Source organism: Diabrotica virgifera, chromosome 7 (genome assembly GCF_917563875.1).
Source record: "Diabrotica virgifera virgifera chromosome 7, PGI_DIABVI_V3a".
In the NCBI taxonomy this organism is placed as follows: Eukaryota; Metazoa; Arthropoda; class Insecta; order Coleoptera; family Chrysomelidae; genus Diabrotica; species Diabrotica virgifera.
This window is the reverse complement of record NC_065449.1, coordinates 26939664-26960364: the sequence shown is the minus strand read 5'-3', so window position 1 is coordinate 26960364 and position 20701 is coordinate 26939664. Positions and strand designations below refer to the sequence as shown.

At 32.3% G+C, this 20701-nt stretch overlaps 1 protein-coding gene across 1 annotated transcript in view; it reads right to left on the bottom strand.

The window, feature by feature from the left end:
• Window positions 1-20701, bottom strand: part of LOC114329334 (neuroligin-4, Y-linked-like) — a 470481-nt gene that overhangs the window by 212443 nt on the left and 237337 nt on the right. The window contains exon 3 of the mRNA XM_050656283.1: window positions 17391-17537. Within this exon, the coding sequence (XP_050512240.1) occupies window positions 17391-17537 (147 nt within the window). The remainder of the gene's footprint in view (window positions 1-17390; window positions 17538-20701) is intronic.

Here is a 20701-nt window from a genome sequence, read left to right as displayed (position 1 = left end):
TTGAAAAAAATCATTAAAAAGTCGTTTTTATCACTTCGAAAAAAGTTTAGTAAAATAGAGTCATTTTTGGCTTCTAAACAATTTGAATAACTTTGTTAATATTGACTATAGAGTAAATCTACTTTAAAACAACTGCTGGCAACGTCGTCTATTTTTCAGGCCCAGATAACAAAAGTACAAATGGAGTCGCAATAATTGTACCCTCTAAACTTAACGACTGCGTAATTGGATATAATAGTATTGATGACATGATAATATCCCTTAAAATGAGAATATCCACCAATAGCCTACACCTTGTCTAGGTATACGCTCCTACAACAGCTGCACAAGAAGAAGACATCAACAGGTTCTATGGTCGTCTAGAAAAAACTGTTCGCGCAATTCCGAATCGTGAACTCGTCATAATTTTAGGAGATTTTAACGCCAAAGTGGGGTCATCTAATGAAAATATTGAAGGAGTGCTGGGCAAAAATGGACTGGGACAGAGAAATGAGAATGGCGAACGTCTAGTGGAGTTCTGTGTAGAACAACATCTTACAATTACAAACACGTTATATCAACATCATCCACGGAGATTATACACATGGCGCAGCCCAGATGGACGAACAAGGAATCAAATAGACTACATCCTAATAAGATCAAGATGGAAGTCGTCGTCCATCAACTGTAAAACATATCCTGGCGCAGACTGTGGAAGCGATCATCAACTCCTGGTATTGAACGTTCGACTTCGTTTCAAAGTCCCCAAAAGAACACCCCAGAGAAAAGTCATTTTTTTAAGTCCATCAAAAATCAATGACTTCCAAGAAAACCTAGAAGATGCTCTTTCTTTAGACCAAGTAGACAGTGACCCTGAGAGCACTTGGATCTATCTCAAAGATAGGGTAATCGATGCTGCAAAAGACTGTGAGGCAGCGGTTTCCACTGGCCGTAAGCCATGGATATCCGATAATACGTGGACTGTGATTCAACGCAGAGCAGAAAAGAACATAAAACTAGATACGGAATAAACAATGAATACAGAGCGTTATCGAGAGAAATCAGAAATTAGCGGATCCTATATACATACATCAAATTCTTCTGTAACAGTGTTAGTTACCATACTACTCCGAAACGGCTTGGTCGATTTTTATAAAATTTTACACGTTTGACCTGTAGGACGTTGAAGAGGTATTAACCTATTTTTTATACCCATAAATTATAAGGGAGGTTGCCCCCTGACATTTTTTTTAATTTTTTTTTTGACAAAATTATCTTCCTTAATTTTATATGATGTAGAATTAAAAAATACATACAACCCTTAATTTTCACTCTTCTATCACCAACCCTTATTTGTTAATAGCCCTCTATATATTTACATCTATAAAATTCTCCTGTCAGAGTGTTAGTTTCCATACTCTTCCGAGACCGCTTGACCGATTTTTATGAAATTATATATTATGTATATTCGGTAGGTCTTAGAATCGGTCGTAATCTATTTTTCATATCCCTGAGTGATAAGGGGAGTTCCCCCTAACATTTTGTAATGTTAGGTGGAATTGTGTGTACATAACGTACTCTATAAGACTACGAGTACATACAAATTAAAAAAATTATGATCAAAATCCATCAACAAGTTCGAGCGATATTATTCGCAGCATATGCTTGCAGAATCAGTTTTATTTTTTGAGTGCACGTATTTTAGTAATTCCCTCCACCGACCACGAATTAATTCCGTTAGGACGCCATATTTAAAGCTTTATTAACCACTCTGTTGAGGTTCAAAGTTTACTCAAACTTTTACAGATAACCTATATATCTTCAACTTCAAAATGGCTCTAGTCAGGTTGCTTAATTGTTATAAGCAAAGTAGCCGTCAATTAAATAGAAAAAGTGGCTAACTTTGACCGTAATTAACCTAGGCGAAAAGTTTTTTTTTTTAAATTCGTATAAAAGAACCAGTTTTTCAAATTCCATTGTAGTTTTAGCCTAGAGTCAATATTAACAAAGTTATTCTAATTGTTTATAAGCCAAAAATGACTCTATTTTAGTAAAATGTTTTCTGAGTGATAAAAATAACTTTTTAATGATTTTTTTAAACGCTTTGAAAACGTGACTCTTCTTCTTTCATATTGTTTTCACAGAATTGCTGTGTCATTATTATTTTCTGAACAATAACATTGCGAAAAAAAAGCTCTTTGGGATAAACAAATTGAATAAAATTTAAACTAATTGACGCATCGTCTTAAAATTTTTTGTGCATTGTATGGACTGTTTGAATTAAGTTTTCATGCAGTATGAAAGTCCTAAATTCATTTTCGCAAAAGTTATAGCAAATTTTGTATTTTCGAAATTTTAGTTTTATTTTGCAATATCCGAAGCAACAAATAATCGGACCAAAATTCAAAAAACGCTATTTTAAACCTTGGCTCATTTACTAAAAGAAAAATATTATAAATGAGACATTTAATTACCCTATTTTTACCTGTAGCAATTTAAACGAAAAACTCTCATTTTTGACACTTATTTGTTAATAACTAAATTTCTCGTCCAAACTGTGACGGGCATTTTTGAATTTATAATGTATTTGATATATAATACCCAAAAAATCTATTTGCAACCTGGCTCCTCAAGTGTCCCGAACATGGTATATTTTTGCCTTATTTCCCTGGTGTATCTTTAAGATCGCTCCAGAACCGATGAAAGAGTTCCAAATTCTATGTTAAATTATAAAAATTCAATACCACAAGAAAAATATAATACAAGTTGATAGAAATTTTATTGGCAATAAACAGGGTGTCCCAGACTAATTTATCCAGGCTATTTCTCTTAAACGAATAGAGATTTTTGAATTGGACAAAGCTGTTCTGTTTCATTTCTAATATACTTTTATATGGCGTAGAAAAAATCATCCCCTAAATATTCATCCCTTAGTTAGAACCCCTAACTTTTAAGTTTTTAATAGAACCCTGCACATTTTTTTATAATTTTGGATTTGGTCTTCCTTAGTCTGTAAGTAATCAAGAAAATACTGGTTTATTTTTTATTTTTGTTAAAAAAATCAAAAAAGCCTACGAATTGTAGTCCACCTTCTGCAACACACATTTCGAATCGTGCCAGAAGATTTCTGGTACATGTGACTTGATTCATTGCAGGAGCAATTTGGCAACTTGCTTGTCTTATGTTTTCTTTTAATTCGCCTATATTTGGCGGTTCTGATTGATAAACAATATCTTTTATCGGTCCTCAAAAGAAAGAGTCAAGAGGTGACAAATCGATGACTCTCCAGAAATTATGTCTCTCTCCCTTGTCGTTTCCCCGTTACTGCGGATTGTGATTTCTTCCAATATTCCTAACAATGTTTCTCCCTTGGTCTCTATCTTCAGCTGCTCTAAGAGCTTCGCAGAATGAGTTTCCAGCTGAATGCTTTATTTGGTCAGACCATCTAGTTGATCGTCCTCTTGATCTTCTCCCCGGAACGTTTCCAGAAACAATTAATCTCTCCAAACTGTTATCACCTCTGCGAACCACGTGACCAAAGAATTGCAGAATTTGTTGCAGACATATTGCGGACAGCCTTTTTTTAATATTGAGTTGGTTTAGAATGAAAACGTTTGTCCGTACCGTTTGTATATCCAAGGTATGCGTAGCATTCTTCTCCAGCACCACATCTCATAGGCATCAATTTTTTGGCGCTCGCATGCGCGAAGTGTCACAAGTCTCTGCTCCGTATAGAAATATTGAGAATACAAGGGCATTCACCAGTCCGATCTTGATATTTTGAGAGATATATCTGTCTTTCCAAACTTTAGTTAGGCGACTCATCGCATTTTTTGCCATACCAATACGTCTCCGAACTTCTGCTTCACAGTTACCATCGTTAGTAGTTATACTAGACCCGAGATAGACAAAGGTGTTTACTATCTGGTATTCCTGTAACATGTTAGTCAGTTCAATAGTGTCGAATCTGTCGACCACCATTATTTTTGTCTTAGCTTTATTGATTGTCAGACCAACTTTATTATTTTCGTACTCGAGTCTTCGCAGAAGATCAACCATTTCTTGCTCATTTACTGCTATAAATGTAGTGTCATCAGCAAATCTTAAATTGGAGATTTTCCTACCAGCTACTGTTACTCCACCGGCCCATCCTTCTAAAACCATCCTCATGACATGTTCACCATAAATGTTAAATAAGTCAGGTGACAACACGCATCCTTGTCTAAAACCTCTCTCGGTCTTGAATTGGTTTGAGAACTTTGATGTACGACGACTTCCATCTTGATCTAACATAATATAAAATGCCAAATAAAATTATGTCAAATTCTTGACATAATTTCTGAAGAGTTTGCTTTAAGGTTTTAAGGTTTAAAGTTTAAAGATTTCAGTTGCCTACCTGGACAGGCGAGAAGTGAGGTGCAACTTTCAGATTTCCATCAACCTTGTTTGCTCCAGCATTCGTTGGTTCGCAAATTTTAGAAACCACGAAGATGTTATTAGAAAACTTGGTCCCAATAAAGTTTTATTTTTAATATTATTTTAATTTTAATAAAGTAAAACTTTCGCTTGTTTTTTTTATTAATTTGTAAGTTTGTATGGGTTTCTTTAAATAAAAGTGATTCGTACGTACGTCCATGAAGTAACGCATAAATTCATTATTTCGTAAACCGGCGACTGTAACGAAAAATCCCAAAACAGATCGATTTTTATTTTTAGATTACAATTTTTTGGCATATATATCATACTAATGACGTCATCTATCTGGGCTTGATGACGTAGTCGGTGATTTTTTTAAATGAGAAGAGGGGTCATGTGATAGCTCATTTGAAAGGGTATTCAATTCTCTATTTACTAGTATAAACATTAACATAATTATTTATACAGGGTGTTGAAAAAAAAATTTTTAATTAAATTAATTTAGACAAAAAGAAGAATGTATGTAATTTATTTAATTCAAAATACGTTTTACTATTGTCAGAAAATAGGCAAAACGTGTTTATTTGACAAATATATATTGCTTTGCTTAAATTGAATGTTAAAGCTCTCACCCACCTGCCTCTTATAAATTTGAACATTTCGTTTAAGCGAAAAGCAATGCTTATTTTTTAAATAAATCATTTTTATGTTTTCTGACAGCAGTAAAATGTTTTTAGAATTAAACAAATTACATACATTCATCTTTTTGTCAATTAATTTAATTTAAAAATAATTTTTTTGGACACCCTGTATAAATAATTGTGTTGATGTTGATATTACTGAATATAGAATTAAATACCCTTTCAAATGAGCTATTGCATGACCCCTATTCTCATTTAAAAAAATCATCGATTACGTCATCACGCCCAGATGAATGACGTCACTAGTATGATATATATGTTACCGGCAATGTGTACAATTCAGGCATTGTATGGAATACCTAGGCATTGTATACATTGCCGAGTGAATCCAGGCAAAGTATGAAATAAACTCATTTCTTAACAATTGTACAAACTTTGCCTAGGCATTGTGTATAATGCCTAGGCATTATATAGAATGTCGAAAGTTTTGCAGGCAAAGTATAAAATGAACAACATTGTTAAAAATTGTTTATTGCAAATAACAAACATGAAATGTATTAAACATAGGATCTGAAAATCCTCATATTTTACTAGAGTAAAATTTAAAAGTGAAATATTAATTTAAGAAATTACTTGTTACGGCAGGAAAGAGAACTATGGCACTTCGAGTTGCATTTTCGATTGTTTTTAACCACAAACCATACATACTCATAGACGTTTCACGTAAATTGTCAAGGTCAAGACAGCAAATTAGTTACCATTCCAATCCAGAGATGTCGCTGTCAGTGAATTCTCTTGTCATATTTAACAACTGACAGTTGATAATTAAATTAATTTGTTATTTACTTTTTATTTTACAGTTTGTGGCTTGATTATTTTATTATAGTGGTGTTACGTTTTTAATTAGATTTAATCACAATTTTAATAAGTGTATTAACCTCCTCTCCATTTTTATGAGTAGAATTTTTAGTTTACATTGATCATCCCGTGTTGTGTTTCTCCACATTAAAAAAAAACAATATAATAGATCCTGAAACAGTTTGTGAAACAGACAAGTGTGTCATCAACATTTCGGACCTATGTATATATTTTTGGAAGTTTGTAAAAGATTATAAGGTAATATTTATCTAAACAATCATCCTATGTACATGTACAAGGTTCTTTCAAACATTTTCATTCAACTCGATACACATCAGTGCTTTCACGTGACACATAGCAGTAGTGTTTAGCATTTTGAAAACAAATTGGAATATTTGAAGTTTTCGGTAAAATATGGAATAAAACATTGAATTGTCTTTCTGTTGTTTTAATTTCCTGCGAAATTTCCTAAAAAGTCCCGCAAAATTTATAATTTGAAATTCTCACGTAACTAAAATTTGTCAATTTAGTTCCCATTCCAATCAAGAGATGGCGTTAATTCGATCCGAAAGATTAACATGGTCGTGAAACGTCTATAAGTATGTATGGTTTGTGATGAGACAGATGTATAATATAATATAATATAATATAACATACATATCGATCTAGGTAAGTAGATCGATTTTATTCATAGTCCAAGACTCGACACCATACAGTAAGACCGAGAACACTTACTTTGGAGAAGGAATTCTGTTTTATGTTTCATTCCGTTATTCAGTTGTCAACAGGACACAAAACTCACTATTTATTTTCAATCGCAATTATCTCTTTCTTAAAAAAAGGCGACACCAGGCGAAGTCTCAAGGAGGGGGCAATTGACCCCATTGACCCCCCCTTGGATCCGCGCCTGCAAGAAATCGTAATTTAAAAATAAAAATCAACCTGTTTCGGGATTTCTCCTGAAAGCGTCGGTTTACGAAATAATGAATTTATGCGTTACTTTATGGACGCACTGTATTTCCTGTCTAAAACATACCTTCAAACCTTTCCTCAGAGCACGCCAAATATCCATAAAAGCTACAATAAAAATAAAGTGTGTTTCGACAATTTTATCAAAAATTCAAAAAGTGTCCGTTTTTTGTAGGGCTGAGTGTATATACTTCACTCTTTCTTTGTACGTATTTTCGCCCAACAAACATTTTAAAGAGTTTTACGGCATTTAATCTACGGAAAAGCTTATGACCTTCACTATTTGCATTGAAATTGTTATGTTTGCAGTTATTTTGAAAAAATGAAATTTTTCAAATTTTTTAGAAAAATTTTTTTTAATATAAAACCAAATGTTTTCAAAAATAAGCACTTCAAACCAATCAAACTTACAGATCATATCAACAATACACATACAGTTAAAATAGATGGTAAAGCCAAACGATTAATTTCATTTAGGGTGCTAAATAGAGGGAAGTTTTCACGATTTTTTTTACCAAAAAGGGGCCTTTTTTTCAGTCTAACTCGTTTATTTTTGATGCTGTAAACTTTTGTAAAAAACAAATAATAAGCTTTTTTTCGATACATTAAAAATGTTATTAAGGGTTTCCCGAAAAACGCTTCTTTCTTCGGTGATTTCGCGTTGAATTATTCGATTTGGAATAAGACGAATAAGAACGTATTTTTCATAAGCTACAACTTTGCTTCTGCACAATTTGTAGACTTTACTGGTACACCATTTTTTTCGTTTTTTTATAATCTACACTTTTGCTAAAAATATTTTTTTCCATAAAATATTTACTTTTTGAGTTATTTGGGAAAAACTGTCTGAAAACGTAGTTTTTTTGTCGAAAAATCAACATTTTAAATCGCGAATAACTCGAAAAGTATTGACTTACGTAAAAAAATTTATAGAACAAAAGGTGCGTAAAATAAGTCAATTTATCCATTTCCGCTTCCATTTCCGTAGAACGTAATTACAAATTTTCATGCAATTCGGAGTTGCCCCTGGAAATTACACTCCAAAACGGCCATATATTGGGCTATAAATATCCTTGCAGTATATAGAGCCTTTGCCCAAGTAACTATGATAACCTCGTATATCTTGATATATGTGTTTTTCATCGCAAATGAGGTTGTGTTTATTATTATTTACGAGGTTTTCATTTTTCATTGCTTATTGCACACCTCCAATACAAATACTAGGTCGATATAATACAAATCTTTTGATTTGAGGTTCATAAAATGTTTCTATATGCCGGACTACCTTTTGTTGTTCACAAATGGTCGAATCTATCAAAAAAACACTCCAAATTAAGTACCAAATTCTTGGTTATAAATATACGTGGTATTCACACTAAATCAAGAGAGCAATTGATATATGTACGTGGTTTCTTTTTTCGACTGTAGAAAATAGTCTAGCGTATTTGGATTTTTTCTAACAGTTGTAAATCGTGAGATACATGGTTTTCAAACTAAAACCACCAAAATGTCTTTTTCGAAAGAAAAAAAATGAGATACGAGGTTTTCACACTAAGCCATCGTTGTATGTTTATTTTATATATTGCATACTTCTATCCCATATTTGTTGTTTGTATGTACCATTCATCCGTGTCTTTCCAAATTGTGGTTTGAAGCATTTTATATTCTTCTTCTGTTCTGCTGCTTTCTCAATGTTTATTGCTTGTTTCCGCTTTTTTGTTTCTTCCATACTATTTTTATAAAGTCATAAAAGTTAAGCACTAAGGTATTTATTAAGAGAAACCACAATGTTAGTCTGAAATGTAAGAAAATAGTAAAAAAAAGAGTCCCAAGTTAAATTAAACGTTCCATACGTTGTAATTTTCGCTCTAACGGTTTAGCTATCCCGATTAAGAGTTCCCAACGGTTATTAATAATCCATTCTTCCTGAAGTTGCAATTCCCGAATTGTTTCTGGAATGTTTGCATGCCTCCTAATGCCTTTTAAATCTCGGCTACGTGTTGGCAAAGTCATCGTTCCCATATAAAGCTCATTCAATAATCCCTTACCACATTCACAATCGCGATGGCGATATGTGGACGGGGATTGTCGTGCGTGTAGGTGAATAGGGACCCAGGAAGGGTCCAACGTATAGTAGAATGTCTCTTATTAAAAAATCGTTCATCTAACTCTGGTTTTTTATAATTAATGAATTTTTGCATTAAATTAAATGTACACTGATAAAAAAGAGATTACGGACTAATACCACACTTACTAGTATAGAAGACCATTATACAAAATAAACAAGCTGGAACTAAACCAGTGTATCAAAAATTGAACAAATATTAATAGGCCTGGATCACGCGTACCAAAAAAAGTCGATTAATAGCAAGCTGAAAATTTGTTAATAGCAAGGGAATCGGTAAAATGTTTCGGCTCCAATGCTATTTAAATGGGATTAACTTTTTTCGAATCCTGAAAAAACTAATAAGTATTTTTGAAAAATTTAAACGCAGAATGAAAGATTACGTTCTTACCGAGGCGAGGGCCGAAAGTCCCTGAAAACTTCTATAATGTTTATTTTAATAGGTTACAGGGGTGAAAACTAAGGAAAATATAGTGTGATATTTAATTTCAAATATCTCATTCAAAAGAAACTTTTTATTTATTCTAAGGGACTTTCGGCCCTCGATAATAATTTAGTCTTTTATTTTGCGTTTAAATTTTTTTAAAATATTTATCCGTTTTTCAGGATTCGAAGAAAATGGACACCATGTCCGTGGTGATATTTTCTAAATTTAACATTCGCTATCTTTGTCATACAACGCACTGAGTCGAATAGAATATGGTGACAAGACAGTGACAATTTTAAATATTTGACATGGCATCGGGAATATTTTGAGTTGTTGATTAAATAATATTGATAGTGTATTTGATAAATAAGACGCGAACTTAATAGAAAGTTATTTATTGTTTATTATTTTTGGAAGATCCAAGCAGAGAATACACCAGGATATATTCAGTGATCCAGGTATTTTGTTGTTAAAGATGTTCAAAATTGTGAGCGTTCCATAGTAACAATATATTATTAAAAAATCACTTTATCACTTTTCCTTTTTTCTCGATTGGGTATTAGTTTTTGTTGTATAGTAGATAAATTATTACAATCACTGAATACATAATTAGTGAAAAAATTATCGGGTATAATATCACAAGAGAGTGAGAATAAATTGAAAATAATGCGACAGTTTTTCGAAAATTTGTTGTCTGGCAATAGACACGACAGCCCGCAGGGCTCGAGTGGCTATTGCCCAATGACAACAAATTTGAGTAAAAATGAAGCATCATTTTCTTATTTATTCTTACTGTCGTGTAATATTCGTAAGATTATATTTTAATACGTATATTATGTATATTTTCTTAAATGTGACAGTTGCCAAAACTAGGAAACTGGTTGCCATTAAACAGAAACAGTCTACTTAAAAAAATTCTATCGGTAATTTTCTACAGTAGATAATTCTCAGTAGTAATTGCACAAGAGCTCTAAAATTATTGAGTTTTTCCCGAGTGACAGTTTGACAGTTTTAATTTCACGAGCCGAAGGCGAGTGAAATTATGTCAAAGTGTCACGAGGGCAAAAATTCTATATTAATTTTAGAGATCGAGTGCCGTTTGTTGCGATTATTTCATGAATAAAACTGTTCAACACCAAAATTTTATTGTAATTTATTTATGTAAGTACAAATTAGTACAATTAAACAAACAGTTGTTATAAATATTAATTTGACGGTTGAAAGTCATCACTTTTATAATTTTTAAAACATTAATTATTATTAATGTCACTGAATGTATTTTTTCGTAGCAACGAAGAGCATCTGACGTAATATACTTGACAACGGGAAATTATCAAAAATTATCGGGTATAATATCACAAGAGAGTGAGAATAAATTGAAAATAATGCGACAGTTTTTCGAAAATTTGTTGTCTGGCAATAGACACGAGAGCCCGCAGGGCTTGAGTGGCTATTGCCCAATGACAACACATTTGAGTAAAAATGAAGCATTATTTTCTTATTTATTCTTACTGTCGTGTGATATTCGTAAGATTATTTTTTAATACGTATATTATGGATATTTTCTTAAATGTGACAGTTGTCAAAACTAGGAAACTGGTTGCCATTAAACAGAAACAATCTACTTAAAAAAATTCTATCGGTAATTTTCTACAGTAGATAATTCTCAGTATAATTTTAATCTGATTGGACAGAATTAAACACGTGATCAAATATCTTACTGTACGATTGGAAATTAAAATCATTAAAAAATAATCGATTTAATTTAGATTTATGTAGCTTTCTATTGGTCAGAATCTCCTATGAATGAAATAATCAGTATAATTTTAATCTGATTGGATAGAATTAAACACGTGATCAAATATCTTACTATACGATTGGACGTTAAAATCATTAAAAAATAATCATATTAATTAACTGAATTATTAATTAAGGCAATTCATCATACAAGTAAGAGTTATCCAAGGACGTTCAAAGCCATCTCTTTAAAAGTTAATGATGACATTGTCAAGTAAAGTTTACATATCTATACCAGTGAGAATTTTGCTACACGTAATTTGCCGTGTAAAGACAGAAAAAGTAGGGATAGCCGTAAAATATTTGCGCCTTCACTCTTAATGGTATCTAGTCGGACAGTTTTTGATGTACGGGAACACTGCAACAGGAGAAGTTTTAATTGTGGAACAGGTTGAAAACTTGGAACTTCAGACTACGAAAACGTCCCATGTATTTTATTGGACAGAACTTCCACCTGATTTGTTACCCTTTCATAAAACTCTCATGCAAAAATCAGACTGGTATTTATCACAAACTGGGCGTTTTAATAAGTCCGACACGTAGAACATGTCAAATGACAGGAATTATGTCAATAACTCAGAATAATCATCATTATTTCCTGGAATTTAGTGTCTATAATTTTGATACTTAACTATACTGAACACAAGAAAGAACACAGTAGACAAAGAAACATAGCACGAACTAAACAAATCTAACAAACGATTGAAAATAATAAGAGCCTCAAAGTTCTAAAGGGAAAATTAACAAATAGCAAAAAACAGATAACGAAATTAAAGATTTTTTTACAGAATTATACAAATGTCAACAAAACCATGATGTTGTTCTGAAGCTATTTTCTTGTGGCATTTTTATAATAAATTACTTTTAATGGGAAATAAGCAGTAGTATTTTGTATTTTGACAACGAAACCTGATTTGGGCTTCGAAACGTTAATAAAATCATTTTTTTGGTAAAACTGTGGCTTATTTCCCATTAAAAGTAATTTATTAAAACCATGATGAGCAACCAACAGAAAAACAAAATGAAAATAAATAAAGCTAGGGAAAAGTGCACTTACCACTTTATTTACACATAATGGCGATCCAACAGACCTCGAGAATTATCGACCCATAAGCCTTTGGAAACAAAATTAGATTTTTAGCAACCTAGGGAAAAGGCAGGTTTTAGGAAAAAATTGATACCCCTTTACGACCCCTTCCACTGCATAAAAGGGATTATAGAAAAATCTATCGAGTACAACTGACCATTGGTCTCGGCTTTAGTAGACTTTCGCACAGTATTCGATACGATAGAAATGAACAGTGTAATGAGAGCGTTGGAGGAAAGTCGTATAGATTGTTGGTGTTCTAAACTGCATAACTGCATAACCACATTACCGTACAATACACAAAGATACAAAATGTATATAAAAACAAAAGGGTAATTAGACAGGACGTTATGGGGGACATTAGACGTTATCTCCCAAACTCTTTACAACAGTTCTGGAACATGCTTTCAAATAATAGGATTGGGACGAAGATATGAATCCACATCTGACACATCTACGATTTTTGGACGACATAATGCTGATATAATAACAGATAACTTAAAAGATATTTGAACTATGGTTACTGAGTTAGATGCCGTGTGTAAGGAAGTTAGTTTGAACATAAATTTTGGAAAGACACAATACATGGTAAACCTGGGACCAAGCGAAAATCTAATAGTTGACTTCAACGAAAGATTATTAGTTCATAAATATAAAAACATAGGTCATGTGTTCCAAATAGCCAGAGACAATCAAACTGTTGAGCTGCAAGTAAGGATCACTTTATTATCTTTCATGATCCTTTATTCACTTGACATCTTCCAGAGCAACATACCAAATTATTTGAAAAAGAAGACGTTTTACCAATGTGCCTTACCCTTACGCAGGTCACAGCAACCAAACTCAGAGTGGTACAAAGAAGAATAGAAGGGTGGTTAAATGAAGGGACAGGATTCCAGATGGTCTTATAGACAGGATTCCAGACGAAGAAATAAAAATGACAGGAGTCCTTCCTTCCACAGGATGAATAAAGAGTAGAGGACCTAAAAAATTGCAGTGTGGAGACCACGAACAGACAGAAGAGGTAGAGGTAGCCCACCTATACGATGGCAAGACGACGTCAAAAGAATCGCCGGAAATTGACTGCAGGAGGCTCAAGACTGACAGAACTGGAAGACATTAGGGGAGGCCTATGTTCAACTTTGGATGCCGAAGGTTGGATGATGATGATAATGATGATCGGCACAAGAAATAATTTAAATTTTCTGATCAAAACAGGACAAATTTGCTCAGTATATCTTTAAACAAGAATAAAAAACCGCTAAACGCCGTAAAAATGAGTGGCGCATACAACATTCCAGCTACAAAACAGCTGATATTAATAAACGTGGCGCAAAAATGTATTTTCATTTTGATGCAAAACAAAATTCTAGTTTTATTTTGAAAATTTTTTGCATAATATTTGCTAAATTTGAAGTAAAATGCGCCACAAAAGAGTAACTTTGATACAGTTTGCATTTATGAGGCTCTTTGTGGCGCGTTTTACTTCAAATTCATCAAATATTATGGAAAAAATCATTCAAAATTAAACTAGAATTTTATTTTCCATCAAAATGAAAATACATTTGCGCGACACGTAATATTCATATTATGTCGGCTCGCTAATCTCAGACACAACGGGCTGGTGATTTTAGTGGGTAATTTTTTTGTTTTTTGCCAATTTTGCCAAAATTGGCAAAATTACTAATTATTTAGTAATTATGAACTACATACTTAGTAATTATTTTTTTGCCAATTTTACTAAATTGGCAAAATTACTTACTAAAATCACTAGCCAGTTGTGTCCGAGTTTAGCGAACCGACTATATCAGCTCTTTTGTAGCTGGAATATTGTATGCGCCACTCATTTTTACGGCGTTTAGCGGTTTTTTATTCTTGTATCAGAAGTTTTTCAAAATTTGTTATATATTAAATGTATGAAGTTGAATGTAATGTTTCTCGATTACACGTTAAGCGTTATAAATGGTGGCCTTTGTCGCATTCTCTCCCAAATCATCTAAAGTGCAGTCACTGAAGGTGGATATGAGCTATTACCTTTGATTTCGTTGAGCCTCCATCGATTTGCATGACAATTGGTGAGTGGTTAGAGGATATCTTAAGGAACAAAGGTGACATGGTGCCAACTTGCGCTTTTACCCTAGGGGTGGATGCCATCCCTCCTCGGGGGTGAAAATTATTTTATTAAAAATAACCCCACAATTCGATAGAGGGGCAAATTAGAAGCAAAATTTGTTATATAAAGTTAATAAAATAAATCAAACCTTTTTGAGTTATTAAAGATCAAAGATTTTAATTTTTCGTGAGAAAAATGCATGTTTTTAACTGATTTTTCATAAATAACTCAAAAAATATAAGTTTGTACAAAAAAGTTATTATTATTAAAATTGAAGCTAATAAAAAATCAAATAAACACCCTACAAGAAAAACCTTTCAGTGTTAACTAAAAGTGAGTTATAGGTAATTGAATGTTATATTTCTTTCGTCGAGTACCCAAATCTAAGTATTCCATCTTAAATACCGGGAAAATGATGCATTTTATAACATAAACTTATTAAACATTTATCAAAGTTCATAGAAATATCTACCAAATAAGTCCTCGAACAAGTTAATAGCATTCAAATTTATGCACCAAAAATGTTTCAAAATTTATCTTTAAAAAGATTTTCCAAAAAATGTTATTGTTTTTTTTGTAAATAACTCCGTTAATTTTTAAGATATTAGGTTCACCTAAAAACTAATTAAAATCTAATTCCAAGAGCTATTAAAAACGTCAAAACTAGTCTTTTAAACCTCTTAATCTTTTTAAAATAAAAGGTTAAATGGCCCCGGTTACATGGTTCTCGCAGCAAAATTGAAATTTTAAACGTTTCTATCTCGGTTATTTTTTTTACTCTACGGAAATAGCAGAATCGGTAGAGTATTTGGAACAGAAAAAACTAAAATTTAGTTATTTATCATTTTTTACCTATATTGAGTATTTTTGGAGTTATTATCAAAAGAAAATGAAAAGTACGATAATTTTTAAAATTTTGATTTTTTTAAAATTATATCTTTTTTTAAAAAATATGCGTTCTAAACCGGTCAAAATTGTTGTAATCATTAATTATGTTAACCTAAAGCAATTCTTGTGAGGATTACTACAAATTTTAATTTTTGTGGAAATGGCGTATATTTTATTTTTCACTTTTTCCTAAAAAAATCGAAAGGGTTCTTTATTTTCATCAAAACTTGCTTAATTTTGATGCTATTAACTTTTACTTGAGCTCATTTGATAGGTATTCTGAAGTACTTTGACAAGTGCTTAACAAGTATATTCTATAAAATGCATCGTTTTCCCGTTATGTAAGCTTGAATACTTAGATTTGAGTACTCGTCGAAAAAAATATACATTCAATTACCCATAAGTCACTTTGAAATAACATTAGTTTAGTTCTTTAAGTGGGGAGTGTATTAAATTTTTTATTATCTTTACTTTTGGTAATAATAGCTTTTTTACAAAAGCTTGTAGTTTTTGAGTAATACGTGCAAAACAGCTTTAAAACATGCATTTTTTGAAGAAAAAATAAAATCTTTGATATTTAATAACTCAAAAAGTTTTGATTTATGTTAATAACTTTATATAACAAATTTTACTAAGAAGTTGCCCATATATCGATTTCTGGTATTTTTTTTAATTAAAAAAAATTCGCCTCTGAGAAGGGGTGGCATCCACCCCCAGGATAAAAGCGCAAGTTGGCATCATGTCACCTTTGTTCCTTGAAGTATCTTCTAACTACTCATCAATTTTCATGAAAATCGATGAAGGTTCAACGAAATCGGAGGTGAAAACCTTCAGTGACTCCACTACTAGTAGTTACGACACCAGACTTGTGATAAGACATTCCGAGTTCATATCCCAGCCATCCTAATAATTATGGCCGGCAAATGAACTCAGATTGCTTGATTAAACTTAGCGTCGTAACCACTACAACTACATAACTACATTTCGACAATAATGGTTAAATTGATTATACTTTTAGAGCTCGATAACTTCTGAACGGCTTAACCAATTTTGATCACTAAATATGAGTTTGAAACGTATTGACAAGTAGTATCTGATGCATCTAAGGTCAAGTATAATAACTGAAGGTATTACAGGAATTATTGAGCTTGAAAAACCGGTCTTCCCATAAGAAATAGATTTGATCATACTTATGAACCCTGTAACTTAAAAATTCGAATTTTTCCAGATATGAAGTATACACCGTTAGACGCGTCTAGAGTCATCCCACAAACGCTCAGTTGTTGGCGCAATTCGTAGGTTGAAATTTTGAGTAATTGTCGAAAAACCAAAATTTTCAAAGTTTAATTGTTCAATTTTTCGGCTATACTGAGCCGTGTGTAGGTATGATCTTGACCACTTAGGCACCATTTGAAAGCTTAACCGGACGCTATTAATTTGGTGTATTTGCGGTTTTTTCAAAACTTTTTAAGTCCTCTTCAAAATACCACCGAAATGTTAACGTCGAATCAAACCCTGCTATGTCCATAGTTTTATGAACAAAAAATTACTGCTTTTTCTTGTATATTTTGTATGTTTTATGTTTTCCCATCAAAATGATTGAATACCTACTTTTATTGCGCCTAAATGCAGTTGAAAATGAGCAATATTTTGTGGGCTTAAAATCAAAATCTGCTAAATCCAAATTAAAAGTACAAATTTCTGAAGATGTAAGGGGCATGCAGAAAAATGACTATACTAAATTAGTTTGCCATTTTATTACATTTATTGATGCCACTTTTATTAAGAAATGCCTAATACTTTTTGGGAAATTTATATTTTTAATGTTTTTTTTTCAATAAAAAAAAAATTCAAAAAATGGATCTAGCAGGTTTTGATTGTATAGGCCTCAATTGTCATTAGACTGTTAAAGTAACATTTGTTTTTTCCTGTATAATTGTCACTGAGTCAATGTATTATTGAATTCGGACTGAAGTCGTTTATTAATCCTGTTTTTACCAATTACTGTCTTTGCAACGCTTTCTCACAGAGAAAAATTTCGGTAGTGACATGATCTCTATTATTTTTTAATTACATAAAAGTGCACTCACCCAGTATTCCTAATCTGTAATTGATCGTGATAACTACCAAGTCCGCATAGGAAGCAATTACGCTGCCATCGTACGGGTTACCGGAATTCCATTCGAAAGATTCTCCGTGTATGTAGACGATTACTGGACGAAGAGACTCAGAAGAACCTGAAAATAAAGATAAACGTTGAGATAAATCTTTCTTAATAATCGGTTATATTCTATCTTCCAGTAGTCGAGAGAAAAATTTATTATTTTTCAATTACAAGGTAGTCCAGGAAAATAAGGTTTTTCTCGTGACCCCTCCAGGCAAACGACAGTTTAGCCCAGTAAATGAACTGGTAATACGGCGGTAACCGTGTAATTTTCAGGGACAACTCTGAATTGTATGAAAATTTTTATTTAGGTTTTACTTACCCTCCACTTCAAAGTTGAATTTATGCCGTTGGTTGCTTTTACATGGGGGTGACAGTCACCCTTTCTCGGGGGTGAAAAACATACGTTCAAGATAAGCCCGGAAATGAATTTTACTGATTATAAGAAACTTTCGTTCTATAGAGTTTTTTATGTAAGTCAATATTTCGAGTTATTTGCGATTGATAATGTTTATTTTTTGACAAAGTAATATGTTTTCAGACGGTTTTTCGACAGTAACTCACAAAGCAAATATTTGATCGAAGAAAATATTTTTAGCAAAAATGTAGCTTAGAACAAAAAGAAAAGAGTTCTGTATTCGTCAAGTCTATAGATCTAGCAAAAGCAGATTTGTAGCTCATGAAAAATACGTTTTTATTCGTCCAATTTCAAATCGAATATTTCATCGTGGAATGACCAAAAAATGAAGCACTTTTCAGGAAAAACCTATTTAAACTTTTTAAAAGTGTTTAAAAAAAGCTTTATTTTAATTGTTTATACGTTTCTAACATTAAAAATAAGCGAGTTACGCTCAAAACAAAGTTGGTCCCCTTTTTTTTTTGGTAAAAAAATCATGAAAATCTCCACGTGTTTAGCTCCCCAAATGAAATTAATCGTTACCGCTTTACACATAATTTACTTTACTTATCTATTTTTTTATATGATCTGTCAGTTTCACCGGTTTAAAGTGCACAATACACATACATTTAAAGTAATGGTAGGGGAGCACAAGCGGGAATTGTTGCAGTTACTGGATCGCGTCAGATTATCATACGGGGAGAAACCTGGTACCCTGCAGATGTACCTCTACCATATAATGGCTCTTACCACAGCGAAGTTCGTTAAGGGGGACCCGAAAAAAAAATCTATCCTTAAAAATACTTGAAATTGTCAGATTACGATAAGGTAAGTTAAGTACATGCAAAAGAGTGTATATTTCAAAAATCTGACGATTTGAGATATGGAATCCGTAAGGAAATGGGTGCGTCCCAAAGTTTCACAAGAAAAAAGCGAATATTTCGCTAAATGAATGACAGACCGAAAAACTAAAAAATACGTACCAACTCAATATTTTTTAAAAATCTATCGAATGATATCAAACACGACATCCCACGGAGAGGGGTGGGGGGTAAATTTAATATTTTAAATACGAATCACGCGATATTTCGCGAAATAAACACCAGATCGAAAAACTGAAAAATACACTTATTCAATATTTTTGAAAAATCTATCGAATGGCACCAATAACGAATGAGAGCCCCCATTTTTTATTGCAGATTTGGATTCTTTACGTATAAATGAGCAATTTTTATGTGAGTTAATTTTTCGAATTATGGATAGATGGCGCTATAATCTAAACAAACAATTATTGGAAATGGAAAATTAAATTAAAAATGGACAAGTCCCCACTAAAATGGAAAACTTTACTTAACTTTTTTTGGTTTTAGGACCTACTCTTCACAACCCAATAACAATCAAAATTATTCAATCCAATCAAAAAAAAAACAACCAAATTATTCAATTTTAACTATTTATAATTGGAAATAAGCCACAATATTATTAAAACATGATTTTTATTAACGTTTCGACGCCCAAATCGGGTGCCGTTGTCAAAATACAAAATACTAGTAGTATTTTGTATTTTGACAACGGCACCCGATTTGGGCGTCGAAACGTTAATAAAAATCATTTTTTAATAATATTGTGGCTTATTTCCCATTATAAATAGTTAAAATTGTAAAAATGCCACAAGAAAATAGCTTCAGAACAACAAATTATTCAATCCAATTATTTCTAAATAGTATTGTTTTATGTATTGCTTTGAAAATAAAAACTCAAATACTGAAGATACAAATTCATTTGCAGAAAATTTTTCAATATATACGAAAGACGAAGTAGTTTTCAATCCTAATAGTAAATTATTAATATTGAAAATATTAAAAATATTACTAAAAGCTTTTTAAATTGAAAACTTATTGGTACACTTTCCTGGTGACACCTCCAAGACTTCTACAATTTGCAAGTCAAATGGATGCTGCAGTGAAGACGAGAGGGAAGGAATTCTACATTATTCAATTCACATCCCCCGTCTGCAGCTGGTAAAGTTCCAACGGAAAAATTCACCTAGTTATTCTACGGACTAATACGACTATAAAATAAAAATGTATACCATTTTTATTCAGTTGAAATGCGAAGGCAAAACAATCTTACTTTTCAATTAGAATACGGAGTGCAGTCCAGTCCCTTTAATCGCGATTTTCGGCTCTTATTGGAGCCTTCATCGGAAAGAACGTAGGCACTGTTCTCACTTCGCATTGCAACTGAATAAAAATGGTATACATTTTTATTTTCAATATATTTTTTTTGCGTATTTAATTTTTTTTTTAAATTTTATTCGAAAATAATATTATGACACGTTATATTTCCTTACAACCCGAAATTCCTTACTCCAACGTCATTGTGAAGGTTTTTATATGACCTAAAAGTTTCTTACTCTCAAATTTGTTTCAAATGCTTAACTATTTGCTGATAGACAAAAACCGAAAATTTGCCGTTTTTTACCTTAATTTGCTAATAACTAATTGAGCTCAAAAAAATCGACTGAAGGGAACATAAGGTTCTTGTTAGAGAGGTCCATATTACTCAAAACAGCTGTCGTTTGCCTGGAGGGGTCAGTGTCACAAACAGGAATATTTTTTGCTTATTTTCCTGAACTATGAAGCACCGAAAACGAAACAGAGGGATTTTCGGGCAGCTAATTAATTTTCTTGGGGCGCAGACCCGTCGATTTTGTTTACACTTATTAATCAATAGTTCACTATCATGTCTGCAGCACCCTAGGAGTGGGTGGCATCATCCCTAAAATCGTAAATGGCAAGGGGACTCAAGTGATCCCCAATTTAAAGGTTGTTCGATTC